The 21,551-nt window shown below is 45.3% G+C and overlaps 1 protein-coding gene across 1 annotated transcript in view; it reads right to left on the bottom strand.

Moving 5' to 3' along the window:
- Positions 1-2,139: 2,139 nt before the first annotated feature.
- riok1 (RIO kinase 1 (yeast)) overlaps positions 2,140-21,551 on the bottom strand; it is a 131,174-nt gene continuing 111,762 nt past the window's right edge. Inside the window, exons 16-17 of the mRNA XM_084312731.1 lie at positions 7,361-7,480; positions 2,140-3,403 (exon numbers count right to left, since the gene is read on the bottom strand). Of these exons, the coding sequence (XP_084168857.1) occupies positions 3,293-3,403; positions 7,361-7,480 (231 nt within the window). The 3' untranslated portion in view covers positions 2,140-3,292. The remainder of the gene's footprint in view (positions 3,404-7,360; positions 7,481-21,551) is intronic.

The following is a 21,551-nucleotide window of genomic DNA, read 5'->3' as shown; positions in this document are numbered from 1 at the left end:
TGACAGCCAGACATTGTTTTATCATCGGATTTAATGTTGTTAGATGGAATTTTCAAAGTGAAAAACACATGTATTATTTTAATTGAAGAATGCTGTGTAGATTTACATGTTCTATAAGAGATTGTGATAACTTTAAATGTAACTTATTCACAGGTTTGTGTGTTAAAGCATTGTGTGATTCTACGGTTGAATAGTGTCTCCTACCTTAAAACACATTGTACCAACACACAGGGTCTGGTTTGTGGTAGTTTAAATAAATAAAATAACTGCAACTTGGGAGTTTGTTGTCGTTTGGTTTGATGCTATTTGTGCATGTCAGGGAAAATGCCTAGCCAGTGTGGGGGGGGGGGGGGGGGGATCAAGATATTCAAATGAAAATGGGTTGTATGGATATCCAAGAGTCTCCCCTTTACAGACATGCCAGAATATATGCTAATCCCATGCAGTTTTGTGGCAAAACCATGCGGTTTTTTGCATGTAATATAATGTTATTTTCGCTTATCTTAAAAATAGTTTTTCTGCATACTTGGTCCCCAAACAGTCTTGGAGTTCAAATCAAATCAAATTTATTTGTAAGGCCCAACAACACACGTTAATGTCCCCATAGGCCGGACACATCTTCTTTAAACAAGTCAAGAAACATAACAATAAGTCAAGAACAAAACAAGAACACCATAAAGGTCCAACAAATTTTAAATAAATGCAAAATAAATGAATGAATGCAAACACTCCCAGACATACCCCACGCGAAGGTAAGGAAAAACTCACTAAAACCTAACAATAGGAAAAAATGCACCAAAGGAAGTGTGAAGAGAAACCTTAGAAGGGCCATTCAAGGGGGGGGGGATCTCCCTTCTTAGATGTCGGTGATAGTAGTGTTGCAGACTGACAGTTGGTAAGCATGCACTCATGTGTGTAGTGAAACACATGAGTGCATGCAATAGCAACTGAACATTTTGAAAAATTAAAGATAGAGCTGATAGCGGATCTATTTGAGGCACAGGGGCGGCGCAGAGGGTCACGTCCTCCCCGTCTTAATCACAGGACGTTCAACACTCCGAGACAGCCGGAGACAGGGAGATAGGGGGCGGGGCAGAGGGTCGCAACCTCCCCGACATCATCGCGGGACGTCCAGCACTCCGGTCATCACTATGAGACAGCCGGAGACAGGGTTGCATTGGTTACCTGGAAAATGGAGACTTCTGTGGATCCATCCAACTGTAATCATGTGCGATGATGTTAGTCCCCATAGTAGCCATTTCAATGTAATGAGACCATTTATAAAAAATAATAATAAATAAATTAAATACTTGCCCCAACTGTGGCTTGCCGAGGTATATTGCAAATAAAGGGGGCGTTCTGAGCCGTTTTCAGAATAAGAGCTCACAAAAAATGCAATCCTTGCAGAAACCGCCAGACTTAAAATGTTTTGATACCAAATCACACACATTTTCTAAGGTATTCTTCAAGGTATCTTATGGTATGGGGGGGGGGGGGGGCAGAGAGCAGGGGGGCAGTCATGTCAATTAAACACCAGTGTTTAGAACCAGACTTCCTACCAGACACCAGTGTTTAGAACAGGACTGTTCTACCAGACACCAGTGTTTAGAACAAGACTGTTGTACCAGACACCAGTGTTAGAACAGGACTGTTGTACCAGACACCAGTGTTTAGAACAAGACTGTTGTACCAGACACCAGTGTTAGAACAGGACTGTCCTACCAGACACCAGTGTTTAGAACCAGACTTCCTACCAGACACCAGTGTTTAGAACAGGACTGTTCTACCAGACACCAGTGTTTAGAACAGGACTGTTCTACCAGACACCAGTGTTTAGAACAAGACTGTTGTACCAGACACCAGTGTTAGAACAGGACTGTCCTACCAGACACCAGTGTTTAGAACCAGACTTCCTACCAGACACCAGTGTTTAGAACAGGACTGTTCTACCAGACACCAGTGTTTAGAACAAGACTGTTCTACCAGACACCAGTGTTTAGAAGAGCCAGGAACAGTCACTGGAAATGAGGGAGTGCCCTCAATGATTTTTCGAGTTGAAATAAAGATTGAATGAAATGCAAATGTAAAAACATTCATGCACTGGGTTATAGGAAGCATCACCATTGTGCTATATCAGTTAGGAAGAATCACCATTGTGTTATATCAGTTGGCAATAGAGTGGCCAAATAGACATTTATTTATATGAAAAGGTTCAAAGATCATTACTTTAATGTCAGTAATTCATCAAGGATGTGATTGCGCCTTAAGAAAAAAACCTGAACATTTTCTAAACTATAATAATTTTTTTTATAAACACTCCATTTGAATGAATGAACACAGAACTGTTCACAGGGAAGAGGAAGGTGGGAGAGGAAAGGGACAAAGAAAATGAATCAAATATATCAGTGTCCCCCTAACATTTTTGAAGGTCATCCTGACCCCTCCCAAGTCATCCTGGCTCAAACACTAACGTTAGGACCTTATCTTTTCTTCTTTGCAACCAGATTGTGCAACACCTGTAACTGCCTCCTCTGGAAGTCTTGCCTACTGCGAAGGGCTGCAGTTGGACTAATGGACTCTTTTGCTCTCAGGTCGATTTTGAGAATGAAGGTGGTGACATTTCTCCATCTCAGCTTCTTGGTTATGTCTAGGTTGGCTTCTGTACCTCATGCTTGAGAGTTTGATGTTTCTACAGAGCTTCACATTAACTGGACAATGCTTGCTCTCCCTTTAGTGTTGAGTGGCAGACTGCTGCACTGCTTGCAAGTAACCTTCCCTGGTTGGTCAGTTTTACAAAAGCAATCCAGTGTTAGTGTGTTGACGTCTTTACAGCATCTCGCGCCACTCAACAAAACTGCTAACATTATCGATAGCCAATGAAAATCTGTTATGCAAGAATAGCAGGTCTGATAAATGTTGCTTTCTTGCTTTTTTTCTTTTAATGTCTTTAAAAAAAATTACAATTTCTATTTTTTTTATGAATATTTTTTTATCGTGATTTTAGGTCCGAAAAAATGGAAATCCGGTTAAAAACGGAAAAATTACATCCCTGATTCATATTGTAAAATAAACACCATTTCACAATGACCTGTGGCATTATTCAGTACACAATCCAATGGTTGTAAAATATATACAACCAAAATGTGGATCGTTTGATACAGATGTAATTAAAAGACCTTGTTCTTAAAGGGCTTCCCTTTGAAGGTGAAATAAATACAAGCCATGGACATCACTGTACGAAGCCACTGGCACCAGGTGACAGTTCATGTGTGTTTGAGTCTTCAGCACGTCCTCATTTGCCTTTCTTAATCATAGACACCCTCTCCTTCCTCTTCTTCATGTGTTTTTTCACTTTGATTTTCCTTTTCTCTCGCTGTGCTTCTTTGGTTAGTTTCTTTCTTTCCTAAAAAAAAACAAAATTAAAAACAGTCAAAATGATATAATATATAAAATATAAAAACAGATTTTTGCGATATTCCTTCAAGACACATTTGACACACGCACTGTGCAGACGCATTAGCAAGTTATGCAGTATGACAGACACACGTGGTACAGAGTGACAACAGACACATTTAGCAACAGTTATGCAGTATGACAGACACACGTGGTACAGAGTGACAACAGACACATTTAGCAACAGTTATGCAGTATGACAGACACACGTGGTACAGTGACAACAGACACATTTAGCAACACAGTTATGCAGTATGACAGACACACGTGGTACAGTGACAACAGACACATATAGCAACAGTTATGCAGTATGACAGACACACGTGGTACAGAGTGACAACAGACACATTTAGCAACAGTTATGCAGTATGACAGACACACGTGGTACAGTGACAACAGACACATTTAGCAACGCAGTTATGCAGTATGACAGACACACGTGGTACAGTGACAACAGACACATTTAGCAACGCAGTTATGCAGTATGACAGACACTCGTGGTACAGAGTGACAACAGACACATATAGCAACAGTTATGCAGTATGACAGACACAAGTGGTACAGTGACAACAGACACATTTAGCAACACAGTTATGCAGTATGACAGACACTTGTGGTACAGAGTGACAACAGACACATTTAGCAACACAGTTATGCAATATGACAGACACACGTGGTACAGTGACAACAGACACATTTAGCAACAGTTATGCAGTATGACACACAAGTGGTACAGAGTGACAACAGACACATTTAGCAACAGTTATGCAGTATGACAGACACTCGTGGTAGAGTGACAACAGACACATTTAGCAACACAGTTATGCAGTATGACACACTCGTGGTACAGTGACAACAGACACATATAGCAACACAGTTATGCAGTATGACAGACACAAGTGGTACAGAGTGACAGACATACAGTCCACAGAGTTGTTGTCAATCAATGAGACCGAAGCTTGACGTCTGGTTAGGACTACTGGATGGACAGGAGTGTGATCATGCTAGATTGATTGATTGATTTTTATTGTGGAGTAAGAGACAGCATCCAAGGGATAAAAACATGAGAAAGTGCAAGCACTTATTTCCATCATGGTCCCTGATTTTGGACATGGACAGACATCATACAACATAGAGCATCATAATAAAACATAGATCATCATAATAAAAACATAAAGCATCATAATAAAACATATAGCAACCCCATAAAACATTAACCTGTATTTCACTTCTACATATACTATCAAGAGACTATGTAAGGGATAATGTATAGCTACGAGGTCATTGTCGCAAAATAAGTGACCGACAGAGTTTAAAATACAGAGCCGCCTCGGCGAGGTGTTTTAAACGTCAGTGAAGGTCAATTATTTTGCGACAATGATCGAGTATAGCTATACATTATCCCGCTTATTACATGGCTAACTTACTAACAATATACCTAATTCATTTTACATCGACTCGCAACACTGGTTCTGGCTCCGCTCGTCGCTCCGCCCCCTGTCATCGCCGGCAGCTTCCCCGGCAGCAGAACACCGGCAGTGTCTAATTGCACTGAAACAGTGTGTCAGTGGGCTTGATTGCGAACAGCTGCGCACAGCGGTCATTATTGTCCCACAGCGGTCATTATTGTCTGATAACTGACCTCTGACGCTCGCTATTGACCAATCACAAGCAAGCATTTCGGCGAATGTGAAAACGCCATGTAATAAAGACAGATACGCCCTACTCTCTCCTACCTAGACATGGCTACTCTACAATTCACTGGCTAGCCATTTCTTTGTGGCACGTCTAAAGCTTCCCCCCTCTTCAATGCTTTTCAGGGCCACTGGAAGCTTGTTCCACTCCAATGCCGCAGAATATAAAAAAGTATTCGTGCCCATTAACACATTGTGCGCCAAAAACGAGTATACGCGTTATTGCCCTGCCATGTGTTGTGCGCCAGAAACTAGTTAACTCGTTTTTGGGATCAATATTTCATTTTTTCGCCATGGCATTCATAATTCATCCAGCCTCCCTCCGGGACGCAGCTGGTCCCTGTTCTGATATTGCAACGCCTCAATACCGCCGCCTGGTGGATTTCGGGCGAGTTACACTCCACGCCAAACCGGAAGTGGCGCTCGGTGCATCTGGGAGAATCCTCCGGTAGTAATATCTTGTAACGTGGATCAAGAGACACAATAGAGTGCATTGGGATCGCTTTCAAAACGCAATAATCAATATGATTTCAGCGTTTATTGCGTCATACAAACGGGAAATGGATCTAGCAGATCGACGTCAAATAATTGGAATATTTTTCCTCCAGTCTCATCGTCGAACGGTAAGAGGAATCTAACGTTATTTTCAGCCCGATTATTTATTTAGCTGCAATCCACCTGATCAACGTATCAACCCATAGTAAAAAAAATACGCTACCGACGATCAAGGAATTATAAACGACCCCCCCCCCTTTCCTTCACGCATGATGAAGCATAATGTATACCGATCATATACATTTGAATTTTTTTATATAGCGTGTATAGGAAAGAAACGCCAATCAATAATCTATCATATGCGTTGGGGCCTATAACTCGCGTTTTAGGAATTACTGCAGAAAACCTTAAAAACATACTTATATTCATGACGGTATTAACACAACAATGTATGAATGAAAAAATATAACGTTCCCACATCCGGAATGATGATACCCGATGTTGAATGGGCCATAGTAATGTCGATATAGCTATAATATTTAAAAAGTTATAGCCCTGCAAAGAAGGTAAACATCTCCATAGGGTTACAGCGCTGGCAGACTACGCTCAAGGATGGGTACAATGCATGGCGGACAATGTGTTAATGAGTTGAATTTTGGAAGTATAAAATCGGTACTGCTCCTTCTAGTGGAATATGAATGATTGTCACGGAAGCGATTGAAGTAATTGGATAGATATTTTGGACCCTTATTTTGAACTATCTTGTGTGTAAGACCTCATTTGATTTGAATGACCCTAGTACCACTAAAAACAGCCACCGTACTGTTAGATCCTGATCAAACTGGCCAGTATCACGTCTCTGTCTGTTTGGCCCTCCATCCAATTCCTCTGCGTTGTGTCATTTTAATGGTCCTGACGTCTCTATACTGGCAGATAAGATCCTTATCTCTCCCCGTTAGTACAATCCGCAAACCATAATAATTCTCCACCTCCGTAAGAATTCGACACTTCGACACCGTGAAATACCTTATGAGGAAAAGCGTTGTTTTATTGCTATAAACAGAAACCTCAGCTCAGATGTTACCAGATTGTATTGTCCTTGAAGAGTCTATTCTAATGATCTTTCGGTGTGTTCAGTCTATCTAATGATCTTTCAGTCCAGTCTATTGTCCCTCTGTCTCTCAGTCCAACAGTGGTCAGGCCTGTTCGTTAGCCAAGACCATCCTCGTGGTAGCCGAAGCTAATGATGATGTGGCATTCTCCCCCCCCCCCCCCTCCTCTCTGTGATGAGAGGAGAGAGTGTCTTCTGTGTGATCTCAGTCCTACTCGCTCTTGGTCTGCCTTACACCCGGAAACACCGTTCGACTTATAGATCTTCGTCGTAACAACGACGGCCCCGCCTTCTCTCTGGTTGTCATGTGCCGCGTTGTCATGACAACTGCGTTAATAACCTTTCACACCATTAAACGTTTCATTCACTGTTGCATTAAAGAGGTCACCCCTCTCCCTCGCTCTGTACCGCTCCGTTATCTTTGTTCTTACAAGGAATTCAAAACATTCTCTCGCTGGCAGTGTGCCTCACAACAATCACCCTGCTCTACTGAACCACCGTCTCCATGCACTTCGACCTCTCTGACCCGGCACCGTTTTAGCTGTGGTCATCTCCCCCCAATCTATACATCACATACATTGAAAAAGCACCCCAAATCCTTCAGTACCTTCTTATCCACTTGTGTCTCCTCTCCTTGTTCCTGCTTGTTGCCACCTCCCTCCTCCTCGCTCTCCTCCTCTGAACTGGAGCTGTCCTGCTCGTCACAGCCTTCCAGCAGGGCAGGGACCTGAGGTTCAAGTGGATCACAGTGGATGCACATCAGGAAATCCATTTGTTACAGAGGACATATTTAAAGAGGTGAAGTCTGTCCAATAATAACTTGCACCAGTGTTTTAGATTTTTGACATATCGGAAGCAGAAACCTTTTGTTAGTTTGTGTTTGTTAGTTTGTTAATGCTAGTGGAAGTCAATGGTGGTTCGGAGCATTTCACAGTGTGAGACAGCGATGTTAGCTTCACAGCGATGTTAGCTTCACAGCGATGTTAGCCTTCAGCGATGTTAGCTTCACAGCGATGTTAGCCTTCACAGCGATGTTAGCCTTCAGCGATGTTAGCTTCACAGCGATGTTAGCCTTCAGCGATGTTAGCTTCACAGCGATGTTAGCTTCACAGCGATGTTAGCTTCACAACAATGTTAGCCTTCACAGCGATGTTAGCTTCACAGCTATGTTATCTTCACAACAATGTTAGCCTTCACAGCGATGTTAGCCTTCAGCGATGTTAGCTGCACAGCGATGTTAGCTTCACAGCGATGTTAGCTTCACAACAATGTTAGCCTTCACAGCGATGTTAGCTTCACAACAATGTTAGCCTTCACAGCGATGTTAGTTTCACAACAATGTTAGCCTTCACAGCGATGTTAGCTTCACAACAATGTTAGCCTTCACAGCGATGTTAGCTTCACAACAATGTTAGCCTTCACAGCGATGTTAGCTTCACAACAATGTTAGCCTTCACAGCGATGTTAGCTTCACAACAATGTTAGCCTTCACAGCGATGTTAGCCTTCACAGCGATGTTAGCTTCACAACAATGTTAGCCTTCACAGCGATGTTAGCTTCACAACAATGTTAGCCTTCACAACAATGTTAGCCTTCACAGCAATGTTAGCCTTCACTCCATCCTTGAGAAAATGTGAATAAAGTTGTACAGTTGTATCAAAGAAGGTCAAAATATTTTTTAAATCAATGATCATATTTTATATTTATATTTTATAGGTGTGCAGTGGGAGTGACGGAAGGGTTCAAGGTCGGGGTAGGATTGCACCAAGGGTCGGCCCTCAGTCCTTTCTTATTTGCAGTAGTGATGGACAGGCTGACAGACCATGATGTTCGCAGATGACATCACGATCTGTAGTGAGATCAGGGAGCAGGTGGAAGAGAACCTGGAGAAGTGGAGGCATGCACTGGAGAGAAGGGGGATGAGGGTGAACAGAAGCAAGACCGAGTATATGTGTGTAAATGGGAAGGAAGACAGAGGGGTGGTGATGATGCAAGGAGTAGAGGTACCAAAAGTGGACGAGTTTAAGTACTTGTCCAAAGTCCAAAGTAATGGGGACTGTGGTAGGGAGGTGAAGAAGAGAGTGCAGGCCGGGTGGTGCGGGTGGAGAAGGATGACAGGGGTGATCTGCGATAGAAGGGTACCAGCAAGAGTAAAGGGAAAGGTCTACAGCACGGTAGTGAGACCAGCTATGCTGTATGGTCTAGAAACAGTGGCGCTGACCAACAAGCAGGTGGCGGAGCTGGAGGTGGCAGAGATGAAGATGTTATGGTTCTCTCTGGGAGTAACAAGGTTGGACAAAATCGAAAATGTCTACATCAGAGGAACGGCCCATGTTGAGCAGTTCGGGCAGAAAGTGAGAGAAGCAAGACTGAGATGGTTTGGACATGTGCGGAGGAGGGAGGTGGGGTACATTGGGAGGAGGATGCTGGAGATGGAGCTGCCAGGAAAGAGGAGGAGGGGAAGGCCCAAGAGGAGGTTTATAGACACAGTGAAGGAGGACATGCAGGCAGTGGGAGTGACGGAGGACGACGCAGATGACAGAAACAGATGGAAACGGATGATCCGCTGTGGTGACCACCGACGGGAAAAGCCGAAAGAAAAAGATCATATTTTATAAAATGGATTTTTGTATGTAGTGCTTAATCATTATTGTCACTATTCAAGCCAAGAGGAGGTGTTGAGTGAGCAGTTGTAAAGAGATGAGTGAGGAGGTGTTGAGTGAGGAGGTGAGGAGGTGTTGAGTGAGGAGTGAGGTGAGTGAGGAGTGAGGTGAGTGAGGAGTGAGGTGTTGAGTGAGGAGTGAGCAGCTGTAAAGGTGTTGAGTGAGGAGGTGTTGAGTGAGGTGGAGGTGGTGAGGAGTGAGGTGAGGAGTGAGGAGGTGGTGAGTGAGGAGGTGAGGAGTGAGGAGGTGTTGAGTGAGGAGGTGAGGAGTGAGGAGGTGAGGAGTGAGGAGGTGGTGAGTGAGGAGGTGAGGAGTGAGGAGGTGTTGAGTGAGGAGGTGAGGAGTGAGGAGGTGAGGAGTGAGGTGTTGAGTGAGGAGGTGTTGAGTGAGGAGGTGAGGAGTGAGGAGGTGAGGAGTGAGGAGGTGTTGAGTGAGGAGGTGGTGAGGAGTGAGGAGGTGTTGAGTGAGGAGGTGAGGAGTGAGGAGGTGAGGAGTGAGGAGGTGAGGAGGTGTTGAGTGAGGAGGTGGTGAGGAGTGAGGAGGTGTTGAGTGAGGAGGTGAGGAGTGAGGAGGTGTTGAGTGAGGAGGTGAGGAGTGAGGAGGTGAGGAGGTGTTGAGTGAGGAGGTGGTGAGGAGTGAGGAGGTGTTGAGTGAGGAGGTGAGGAGTGAGGAGGTGTTGAGTGAGGAGGGAGGAGGTGGTGAGTGAGAAGGTGAAGAGTGAGAAGGTGAGGAGTGAGGAGGTGTTGAGTGAGGAGGTGAGGAGTGAGGTGTTGAGTGAGGAGGTGAGGAGTGAGGTGAGGAGTGAGGAGGTGTTGAGTGAGGAGGTGAGGAGTGAGGAGGTGTTGAGTGAGGAGGTGAGGAGTGAGGTGTTGAGTGAGGAGGTGAGGAGTGAGGTGTTGAGTGAGGAGGTGGTGAGTGAGGAGGTGAGGAGTGAGGTGTTGAGTGAGGAGGTGAGGAGTGAGTTGAGGAGTGAGGAGGTGTTGAGTGAGAAGGTGAGGAGTGAGGAGGTGGTGAGTGAGAAGGTGAGGAGTGAGGAGGTGGTGAGTGAGGAGGTGTTGAGTGAGGAGGTGGTGAGTGAGGAGGTGAGGAGGTGGTGAGTGAGGAGGTGAGGAGGTGGTGAGTGAGGAGGTAGTGAGTGAGGAGGTGGTGAGTGAGGAGGTGAGGAGTGAGGAGGTGGTGAGTGAGGAGGTGAGTGAGGAGGTGAGGAGTGAGGAGGTGAGGAGTGAGGAGGTGAGGAGGTGGTGAGTGAGGTGAGGAGTGAGAAGGTGGTGAGTGAGGTGAGGAGTGAGAAGGTGGTGAGTGAGGTGAGGAGTGAGGAGGTGAGGAGGTGGTGAGTGAGGTGAGGAGTGAGGAGTGAGGAGGTGAGGTGAGGAGTGAGGAGGTGAGGTGTTGAGTGAGGTGTTGAGTGAGGTGTTGAGTGAGGAGGTGAGGAGTGAGGTTGTGTCACGTACGTGGGTTGTTCATTATCATTATTGCCATATATTTTAACACCATGTAACATCAGGGTAATATATTATTTGTGTTGTTTGCTATGTGTGGTGTTGTGTCATCTCCTAATTGCCTGTTTCTATTCACAGATGCCACTCATCTCCCTGATTGGATTGGTTGCATCTGATTGGTGCACCTTCGAACAGGCAGTGGAGATGGGTGGTTAATAGAGTGGAGATGACACACATCGGGGCGCCTCTCTCTGTCAGTTGCCACTGATCAGAGTATTGGGAGGTTGCCATTGATTGACCACTGTGTGTGGATACCTTGTGCTTTTGTTTGCCACTGTGTGTGGACTTACCAGTAGCCGGATATATATGTATTGTGTTGTGGGCCTTAGAGCCATTTGCCTTCCTGCTTGGAAGTAAGTATCTATATATATATATCTATCGGAGTTGCTCTGGTACTAAGTTATATACTATATCTTATATTATGTTATATCATATGGTATTATATATATATTATTAGTATTCTCCTATACCTCACTTTGTCTGTTCTCCAATTACCTTTTTCCCTATTTGTTTACATGTTTGTGCGTTGTTTTTTCCCTTTGTTGCCTATTTAAATCAGTGGAGGTTTCAAGCCCTACCCTGCATAATAAATATAATTTACTATTTGGATCAACGTCTTGTGTTCACTTTATTACCTGCTCGGGACCTTGCTTAAGGCACTACTGGAGGGGCTGGTTTTCACATACAGCCCGCTTCAGCTTATATTTTATATTGTCATTTGACATTACTATGCGACAGGTTGTAATGGCTTCTTGTTGGTCAACCAGGTAGTGGCTTTAACACACACATTCCAAAAAATAATCCAAAACGAGATCCAAGGTATTATGAATTAAATTATAGATTTATTTTAAGCATCTGAAACATCTAAAAGAAAACATCAAAAGAAAGATTCCAATACTCAAAAATAACAGAATTATCACACTGATGTGGTTTAAAGAAAAATGTATAACCTGGCACCTTCACCAAACATTTTTACCATGCCTAGGCCTTCTCTTCCTGCTCATTAAGCCACCTGAGATTCCAAAAGTCCCCGCCCCCCACTCTCAACATGCACTACCAGCCTTTGGATACTAGGTGGGGTAGATGACTACAGAGGTGCAGAAACAAAATGTAAATAAATGATAGATACACTAAGAACACAATAGAATGGCTCCAACACACCGGCCCCTAATTGCCAAGCAAGGCAATTATCAATAGAAATGGAGCCCATATAATATAAGCAGCAATTACCATGAAAACTAGTTTATATATTATTTTTTACGGGTTTTCAAAGTCCATGCGTTTCTTGCTCTTCTTGAGAGTGTGCATTGTTCAATGATCGGTGTCAATCAGTATATGTGTAGGTGTCGATGAGTCCGCTGATTCAATGTCAAGATGTTGCTTCTTCCAGGAGCAAACAAAGCTTGGTGATAGGTATCTCCAATACGCCGCTCTTTGTTTTAACTCGAACACGACAAACCAGACCTCTGGAGTCTGGCATGGTGTCAATGATTTGTCCCATCAGCCATGAGTTGCGTGGAGCTGAGCTGTCCACTATGAGTACCAAGTATCCAGGGCTTAAGCTCCTTTTTATGCTGTTCCACTTTTGGCGTTGCTGCATTATAGGAAGATACTCAGATGTCCATCTCTTCCAGAAGAGGTTTGCGAGATACTGTACTTGCCTCCATCTCCTCCGAGCATACACATCTTCTTGGGTGAACAGACCTGGAGGTAAGACTGGTTTACCCTTGAGCTGAATAAGATGGTTTGGACGATCATTGAGAATGGCCTCCACCTCACATAAGGCTGTCTGCAGAGCGTCATCATCAATGGTTTGCTGTGTCAAGACGGATTGAAGGACACTCTTTACTTGACGAATGAGCCGCTCCCAGACCCCCCCATGGTGGGCTCCGTGGTGAGGGTTGAATTTCCACTTTATACCATCCTGTAGCATTACCTGTTGAATTTTGTCCTGGTTCAATTGCTTCAAAGCTTCTTTTAGCTCACGATTAGAGCTGATGAAATTGGTGCCATTATCTGACGTTATCTCTAGCACTTGTTCTCTTCTACATATGAATCGCCGAAGGGCACTAATGCAAGAGTCTGTGTCCAGGGAGTGAGCCATTTCAAGATGAACAGCTCTGCAAGTCAGGCATGTAAATATTACACCATACCTCTTCACAGTGGATCTTCCTCTCTTAACCTCAATAAGTCTGAAATAATCCACTCCTACATGCGTGAAAGGAGGTAGGTCAGGAGATTCTGTTTGTGGGAAGATCAGCCATCTTCTGTTCTCCCACCTTTCCATGTTTGCGTCGACAGATTACACATTTCCGGATAACTGTTCTTGCTGCAGAATTTGCACAGAGAATCCAATATTTCCGTCGCAACCTGGACAGCATGTGATTTCTTCCACTGTGTCCTACCAGCTTGTGTATGTGACAAAGGATCAGTTTTGAAACATGACTGTCCTTGGGAAGGATGGCTGGGTGTTTAACTTCCTCGGGTAAGGCAGACTTGCTGAGCCTTCCACCTACCCTCAGAACTCCATTCACCAACACTGGATCCAGTCTGTACAATGGGCTGGTTTTCTTTACTGTGCCCATTCTCAGTGCAGCAATCTCTTCGGAAAAACTCTGATCTTGGACAAAGCATATGACTGCCTCCTCTGCTTGGACCATGTCATCAACTGAAAGACCTGCAAATTTACCTTGCTGCTGCTTGTAATCAACTTGTCCAAGTGTCTTTTGTGTGCTTTTTCTTTCTTGGCATCGCAATCGAAGCATCTTTTTAACTTTCAGCATCCATGCCACAGCTACTTTGAGGTCATACCATGATGAGAAGTGATTAATGAGTTTCCATGTGGCAGCTTCGTCTTTGTTTATGACTGTACTGTAGACAGAGACATCTTTTTTCACCTCAGGATCGTCAACAGAAACAGCATCAATCTCTTCAGGAGATCTTGGCCAATGTGATTCAGGGCCTGAGAGAAATCCCGGGCCTTGGATCCACCTTTTTGACTTCAGAAAAGCATCAACTCGCAGACCACGAGAGGCCTCATCAGCAGGGTTTAACTTAGAGCAAATGTATCTCCATTGAGACGGCTTTGACAGAACTGTGATGGTGGCCACTCTGCTACAAACGTCTGGCATCTTTTAATTCTGTTAGAGATGTACTTTAGGACAGTCATGCTGTCAGACCAGAAGACTGATTTATCAAGTTGAAACTGTAGTTCAAGTCTTAGCATCTTGTCCATACGAACAGCCAAGACTACGGCTGTAAGCTCAAGTCTTGGAATGGTAGTCTGCTTTAATGGAGACACTCTAGCTTTCCCCATAACGAAGGCAGTATGTATGTCATCCTTGTCACTTGTGAAGCGAAGGTAGGTCACTGTCCCATACCCTGGTTCACTGGCATCACAGAAATTATGTAACTGGGCTGTCTTTATCTCAAAGTCTCTTGGTAGGAAACATCTGTCCACATAGAATGCATCTAGCTGGTGCAATTCGGTTTGCCATCTGTGCCACTGTTGAGCAATCGTGTCTGGAACGTCTGCATCCCAGCCACATCCGATCCTACACAAATTCTGTAGAATTATCTTGGCAGTTAGTATGACTGGAGACAGATACACAGAGCTAACAACTGAGAGGATGCCTCGTCTTGTAGTGGGCTGCTTTTTTACTGCCATGTTGAAGTTGAACGTGTCAAGTTCAATGTTCCATTGGGCTCCTAGAGCTCTTTCCATAGGGAGACTCTCCCTATCCAAGTCAAGGTTTTTTACCTCTTTGGCCTTGTCCTCTTCAGGAATCCGAGAGAGTAGAGCGACAATTGCTTATCCATTTGGCGAGCTTGAATCCTCCCTTGGAACACACCTCCTTGAGGCCTTGATACAGTGACAAGGCCTGACCTTCGGTTTTGACAGACTTCAAACAGTCATCCACATAAAAGTTCTCTTTGATGGTATAGATTACCTCCTGTGGAAAGTCCTCCTGATTGTCATCCGCAGTGCGAAGGTGGCACAGCTTGGAGATGATACGGCACCGAACAGGTGCACAGTCATTCTGTACTCAACAAGCTCTTGGCTGATGTCACCATTAGGCCACCAGAGGAAACGCAGCAGGTCAACATCTTCATCTGCTACCTTTACCTGGTGGAACATTCCTTCCACGTCAGCCATGAGGGCAATTTGACTCTGGCGAAAACGGAGGAGCACGCCGATGAGGGAGTTTGTTAAATCAGGTCCTTGGAGAAGCTCTTGGTTCAGGGATGCACCCCGGAAAGATGAGGCACAATCAAACACAACCCGAATTTTTTTCTTTCTTTGATGGTAAACTCCGTGATGTGGAATGTACCACACTTTCACGTCGTCACGTTTTACTTGCTCTTGGGGAACCATTTCAGCATATCCTTTGTCGATAACATCCTGAAGAAAGCCTTTGTACTCCACAAAGAATATGTTGTTCTTTTTGAACTTTTTCAAGAGGAGCAGTGCTCGCTGCTCCGCCAATGGGCGATTATTAGGCATCTTTACATCCTTCTTCCGAAAGGGTAGTTTCAAATGATAGTGCCCATCTTTTAGCATAGCAGAGCTGGACGCGTGAATACTTTCGGCAGCCAACTTGCCCTTCCGCGTTGCTCTGATTGGCTCAGCGCGCGCATGCCCATGAGCCGCGACGCGCTCCTCAGCCAGGCTCCGCTTAAAGCAATTTTATACAAATGGAAGTATTGATTACGCCGTAACGAATCATTAAAAAAATATACCCTTAACTGGAATATGTTGTGCCTTTACACATATGTTGGATTATGTAATTGGTTTGTCATGACAAACCAATAAAAAATCGCGAATTAACCGGTGGCTACAACAACACACAGTAACTACATACATCATTGTTGTTGTAGCCACCGGTTAATTTGCGATTTTTTATTAGTTTGTCATGACAAACCAATTACATAATCCAACATATGTGTAAAGGCACAACATATTCCAGTTAAGGGTATATTTTTTTAATGATTCGTTACAGCGTAATCAATACTTCCATTTGTATAAATTGCGTTAAGCGGAGCCTGGCTGAGGAGCACGTTGCGGCTCATGCGCATGCGCGCAGCCAATCCGAGCAACGCGGAAGGGCAAGTTGGCTGCCGAAAGTATTCATGCGAGCTGGACACAATCTGCATGAACTCTTGGTCTTCCATGGACATCTCGCTTTTGTCTGTATCATGCTGCTCTAAAAAGTCTTGATTATACTGCTTGATTAGCAGTTCCTCGACTCTTTAAATGGATATACGGTTGACACTAATGCTAGGATGACCACATTCATCCAGGCCAATGTTATCATGGAGTGGCCCATTGACCACCCATCCAAGGAGTCTTTATAGCGTAAGGCCCATTACCTTCACTGCTGACGATTCTCCATGGTTCCAAAGCCTTAGGTGTGTTAACAACACTGATCAGTAGCTCAACATTGGCATCAATTTGCATTAACTCAACATCCATTATATATGGCCACTGTCGGATATCGTCTTCTGTAGGAATGTTGTCCTTTGCGACAGGAATGCTTTGTTGAGTATAGCAGTCCTGCAATTGAAGGAAAGAATCACTCTCAAGAGCAGCCACTTCTAGTCCAGAAACTTTAAAACTGGGAACAAGACTCGACTGCCTGGTATCTTGGCCCATTGTTGTCAGAAGTATCTCCACCTTTTTTCCTGTAGCATTTAGCTTAGTCATCAACTTTTCAGTACAAAATGTACCAGTGCTTCCATTGTCCAGAAAGGCATATGTGTGCACAATCTTGTTTCCTTTTGAGAGCTTTACCTGAACTGGTACAATGGCAAGCGCACATTCTTTGTTACCGGCCCCAGTAGAGCCACTGATATCTAGAGAGACCATTGCACTGGTTACTGGAGCTTTGTCTTTGGTGGCTTCTTTGGAAACATTTACCTCTGCTTGCATGCTTCTTTTATTTTCAATTTCTCTGTGCAACAGAGTGGGGTGGTTTCGCTGGCATTGTTGACAGGTCATGCGCTTCTGACAGTTCTTGCTCATATGTCCCCTTGTGAGACATCCAAAACAGTCCTTTGCTTCTGAGAAACTCAACTTTCTCCTCATTTGGTCTGTGTTTCAACTTCTGACAGAATTCCAATGCATACCCATTATCACAAAAAGTGCAGCGTTTTTTTAGAAGCATCCACTATGTTGTCCTGTTCTTTGTTTCTAGTCAGGCTCGACTCCACAACTTTTTCTGGTATAGCAGTTATCTTTGTTGCAAAACTGCTCCCTCTGCTGGACGGTTTAGCTTTTTGCGTTGAGTCTGTATACTTAGACTTTGTACCTGCTTTTTGAGTTGCAAAGTCTTGAATGTCCCCAAAGACTGGATCCAATGCTATTCTGGCTTGCTTCTCCACAAACGTTACTAGATCTCCAAACCTGGCTCTTCTTTCGTATCTTTCCTGAAAGTCACACACGGCTGATCTCCATTTATCATGGGGCTTGAATGGTAACTTTGAGACGATGGTTCGGAGATGCGTTGGATTTTCCAACTCCATCATGTGCTCCATAACAGCCTCTCAAAAACAGTGCATAGGAACACAAACTAGGGCTGGGCGATATAACGATAACGATAAATATCACGATATATTTTAATAATCGATATCGAATATCGAAAAAATTAAAAATTGAAAAATCGTTTTTATTTTTATATTTAAAAAATAAATAAAAAATGTCTGACCTGCAACAGGGCAGTTTTAAAACCAGAGACAGTGGACAGACAGACTTGTCTTTCTTGCCTGCAACTTAAAGTAATTTTGTCCAAATGACAATACTGACCAAATTGAGATTTATTTTTCTCTTGTCCATTTATTTTGTTTGCTTTCTAATTTAAAATACAGTTTGAAACCGTCTGTACACAGTAGGCTATGTGTGCTAGCAGAACTAGACTCCAGTCACGAGTCATGGTGCACATGTGCAGTGGTTTGTCCACCAAAAAAGCGTCAAAAGATCGAAAATAAACTAGCAGAGCCAGAACTGTTCAACTCCCCTGGAGCCACAGCCAGCAGAGAAGCCGGTTTACTTTCGCTTTTAAACCAGCTGCAGCCTGAGAACTGGAGTGTGAGGGGATGTAACACTAAAGATGGCGGCTATGACAAAGAATTGCTGCAAAATAAACATACATCTGTTGCTAAAAAAAAAAAAAAAATTAATACTTATAACAATTCGATAATTATCGATATCGAGAAATATGATAACATTATCATATCGTTATCGCGATATGATTTTTTCCCATATCGCCCAGCCCTAACGCAAACCATTACCATCTTCTGCTCTAAGGACTGGCCAGCTCAGGGCTTTATCCATATAGGCAGTTGTTATTTTCATCTCATTGCCAAAGTTTATCTGAAGCTGTTGTCTTGCTTTGTTGTATCCTCTTGTAGGATCCATGTGTAAACAGCTGCGAATGAGTTCTCTCGGTTGGCCTGTTGTGTACTGCTCCAAATAATAAAGTCTGTCTTGCATGTTATCGGTTTTACTCTCAATCCCATGTTGGAAGGCTTTAATGAATGACCTATAATGAAGTGGGTCACCACTAAACACTGGTATGTCTCTTGTTGGCAGTAGAGAGCTCTGCTGTTGCTTTATCAGGAATTGAGTGATGTCATTTTGTCTTTGGATAGCATTAGCAAGAGCATTCTGGTTATTGTTAGGGGAAGATGACGACAGCCTTCACGAGGCCTTCCCTGTAAGTAGCAAGAGATGGTGCAAGACCAACTTGTGAAACGAATGTCGCCAACTAAACGTCGAGCAGGCAGGCCAAGGTACGGTGGAGCGTCCTACTCAGGACGGGCGGTCATACCGGCCGTCGAAAACCGCGGCCTACCAGTGCTCCAACTCAATGTCGAGGGCCTCACCAGCGCCAAACTCGAGATCGTACGTCACCTGGCTGATTCCAATGGGGCAGCGGTGGTGCTCCTGCAGGAGACACACTGCACAAACGATAACATCCTCAAGATGCCTGGTTTCCATCTAGCCGGGTCCATCCACAACAAGCAACATGGTGTGGCAACCTTCGTGAGGACTGAACTAAGCTGGTCAGCCAGTAGCCAATCCCCACCAGGCTCCAACATCGAGTGGCTGGTTACTAAAATCCAGGAAACTTCAGTCATCAACGTATATAAGCCCCCACCATCAGAGCTGGCTGCTACGTCCCTCCCGTCCATAACTGCACCCGCCATCTACGCTGGTGACTTCAACTGTCAACACACAGACTGGGGTTACAACTACACAACACCTAACGGAGAGGCGCTCAGCGAATGGGCCTCCAACATCGATGCTCTGCTGTTGTACGACCCCAAGGAGCCTCCAAGCTTCTTCTCTGCACGCTGGAACACCTCTACCAACCCAGACCTGGCCTTTGCCGTATGCTGGAGCAATGACCCGAAACCAGAAAGACGCGTCCTAGACAGGTTTCCCGACTCACACCACCGACCATCCATCATTAAAGTCCCATCACTGGTGCAACCGGTATTAGGGAAGCCTGTCAAAAGATGGAACTTTCGAAAGGCCAACTGGGAGGTATTTGCTCAGGAGACGGATAAGAGGTCAGCTGGTCTGCCAGACCCAGATGCAGCCGATGTGGACGCCGCCTATGAGGCCTACTGTGGGGTCCTCCTGGGTGCGGCAAAGAAGACCATCCCACGCGGCTACAACAGGAACTACATCCCTGGTTGGGACGAGGAGTGCAGCCGCCTCCTGTGCGACCACCAGAGCGCTGGCTCCAGGGAAGAGGTGGATGCGACTGCAGCGGCACTGCTCCAGAGACTGGACACCACGCGTAGAGACAGATGGACTGAAGTAGTTGAATCAATTGACTTTACCCATTCTAGTCGGAAGGCGTGGCAAACGATCAACCAGCTTACAGGCAGATGTACGAAGCCCCCAAGCTGCCCAGTCACTGCAGATGCCATCGCCTCCGAGCTCCTGAAGAACGGTCGTTACCCAGACGCAGACAAAGATGTTACCCGCCTGATAACACAGGAGCGGTCTTCCCTCTCCAAGGTGGCCAGTGTAGATTCTAACCTCTCAGGAGAGTTCACAGCAGATGAACTCGATGAGGCCACGAGTAAGCTCAAGACGGGCAAATCTCCAGGCCGTGACAACATCCACCCGGAGTTTATCACCCACCAGAGCACAACAACATCTGACTGGCTCTGTGCATTCTTCTCTGCATGCTATCAGAGGTGCAAGATCCCCAAGACCTGGCGTCGTGCTTCTGTAATTGCCCTGCCAAAGCCAAACAAACCTGCGGAAGACCCCAAGGCATATCGACCCATCTCGCTGCTCTGTGTTCCATTTAAGATATTGGAAAGAATGATCCATAGCCGCATTGAGCCAGTAATTGACACACAGCTCCCACAGGAACAGGCCGGTTTCCGACGTGGTAGATCAACAGTGGACCAGGTAACACTACTGTCTCAAGACATCGAGGACAGCTTCCAGGCTAATGAGAAAGCAGGGGTAGTGTACCTGGACCTGACTGCCGCGTACGATACTGTCTGGCACCGTGGACTCCACCTGAAGCTGATGAGGATGGTACCTGATCGGCATATGGTGAAGTTTATCATGGAGATGTTGTCTAACCGCAGTTTTGTCCTACACACCAGCGATGGCCAGCGCAGCAGGCTCAGAAGACTGAGGAACGGTGTCCCACAGGGGTCAGTCCTTTCTCCGATGCGGTTTAATATTTACATCTACGATCTCCCAGTCACAGCATCCAGAAAGTACGGCTATGCGGACGATCTTGCCATCATGCTGAGAAAACCCACATGGAAGGCACTGGAGGATGGTCTTAACCAAGACATGGACATCCTAGTAGCCTATCTACAAAAGTGGCGCCTACAGCTCAGCACCAGCAAGACCGTTACAGCAGCATACCATCTCTGCAACAGAGACGCCAAGAGGGAACTGGAGGTATATGCTGACCACAAGCGTCTGGAGTCCCAGCAAGCCCCTAAATACCTTGGCGTGCGTCTGGATCGGACACTGTCCTTCAAACAACACCTCGAAGATGTCAGGGCAAAGACAACATCAAGGGTTGCGCTGATCCGACGCCTCGCAGGTACAACCTGGGGAGCCACTGCCAAGACCCTTCGGATATCCACCCAAGCCCTGGTCTTCTCGGCAGCGGAGTACTGTGCCCCAGTCTGGAGCAGAAGCCCACACGTTAAAAAAGTTGATGCGGCTACTAACAACGCCCTCCGGATCATCAGTGGATACCTGAAGGCTACACCCGTCTTCCTGCTGCCAGTCCTTGCAGGAATCGCACCAGCTGGCCTACGACGAGAGGCTGCCACTCTCGCCCTAGCAAGGAAGGCAGTGAAGCATGACTGGCACATCCTACACAACACCACAACAACAACAGCACCTATGAGCAGACTCAAGTCTCGCCACCCCTACAACAAGGTGGCACAAGAGATGCTCCGTTCCACCACTGAGGACCTATCCAGAAATGGATGGCTGGCGGCAGCCTGGAAGAGAGAGTGGGAGAGTGCTGGGCCAACCCGTATCCACCACTACATCTGGGATCCAGGAGATGGCGCCACAGGAGACGATCTTCCACGCCGGCAATGGGTTCTGCTGAACCGTTTAAGATCTGGGGTTGGTCGC

This window comes from Notolepis coatsorum, assembly GCF_963971535.1.
Source record: "Notolepis coatsorum genome assembly, chromosome: 4".
In the NCBI taxonomy this organism is placed as follows: domain Eukaryota; kingdom Metazoa; phylum Chordata; class Actinopteri; order Aulopiformes; family Paralepididae; genus Notolepis; species Notolepis coatsorum.
Note: the sequence above shows the minus strand (reverse complement) of the source record. Positions and strands in the feature narration are given on the sequence as shown.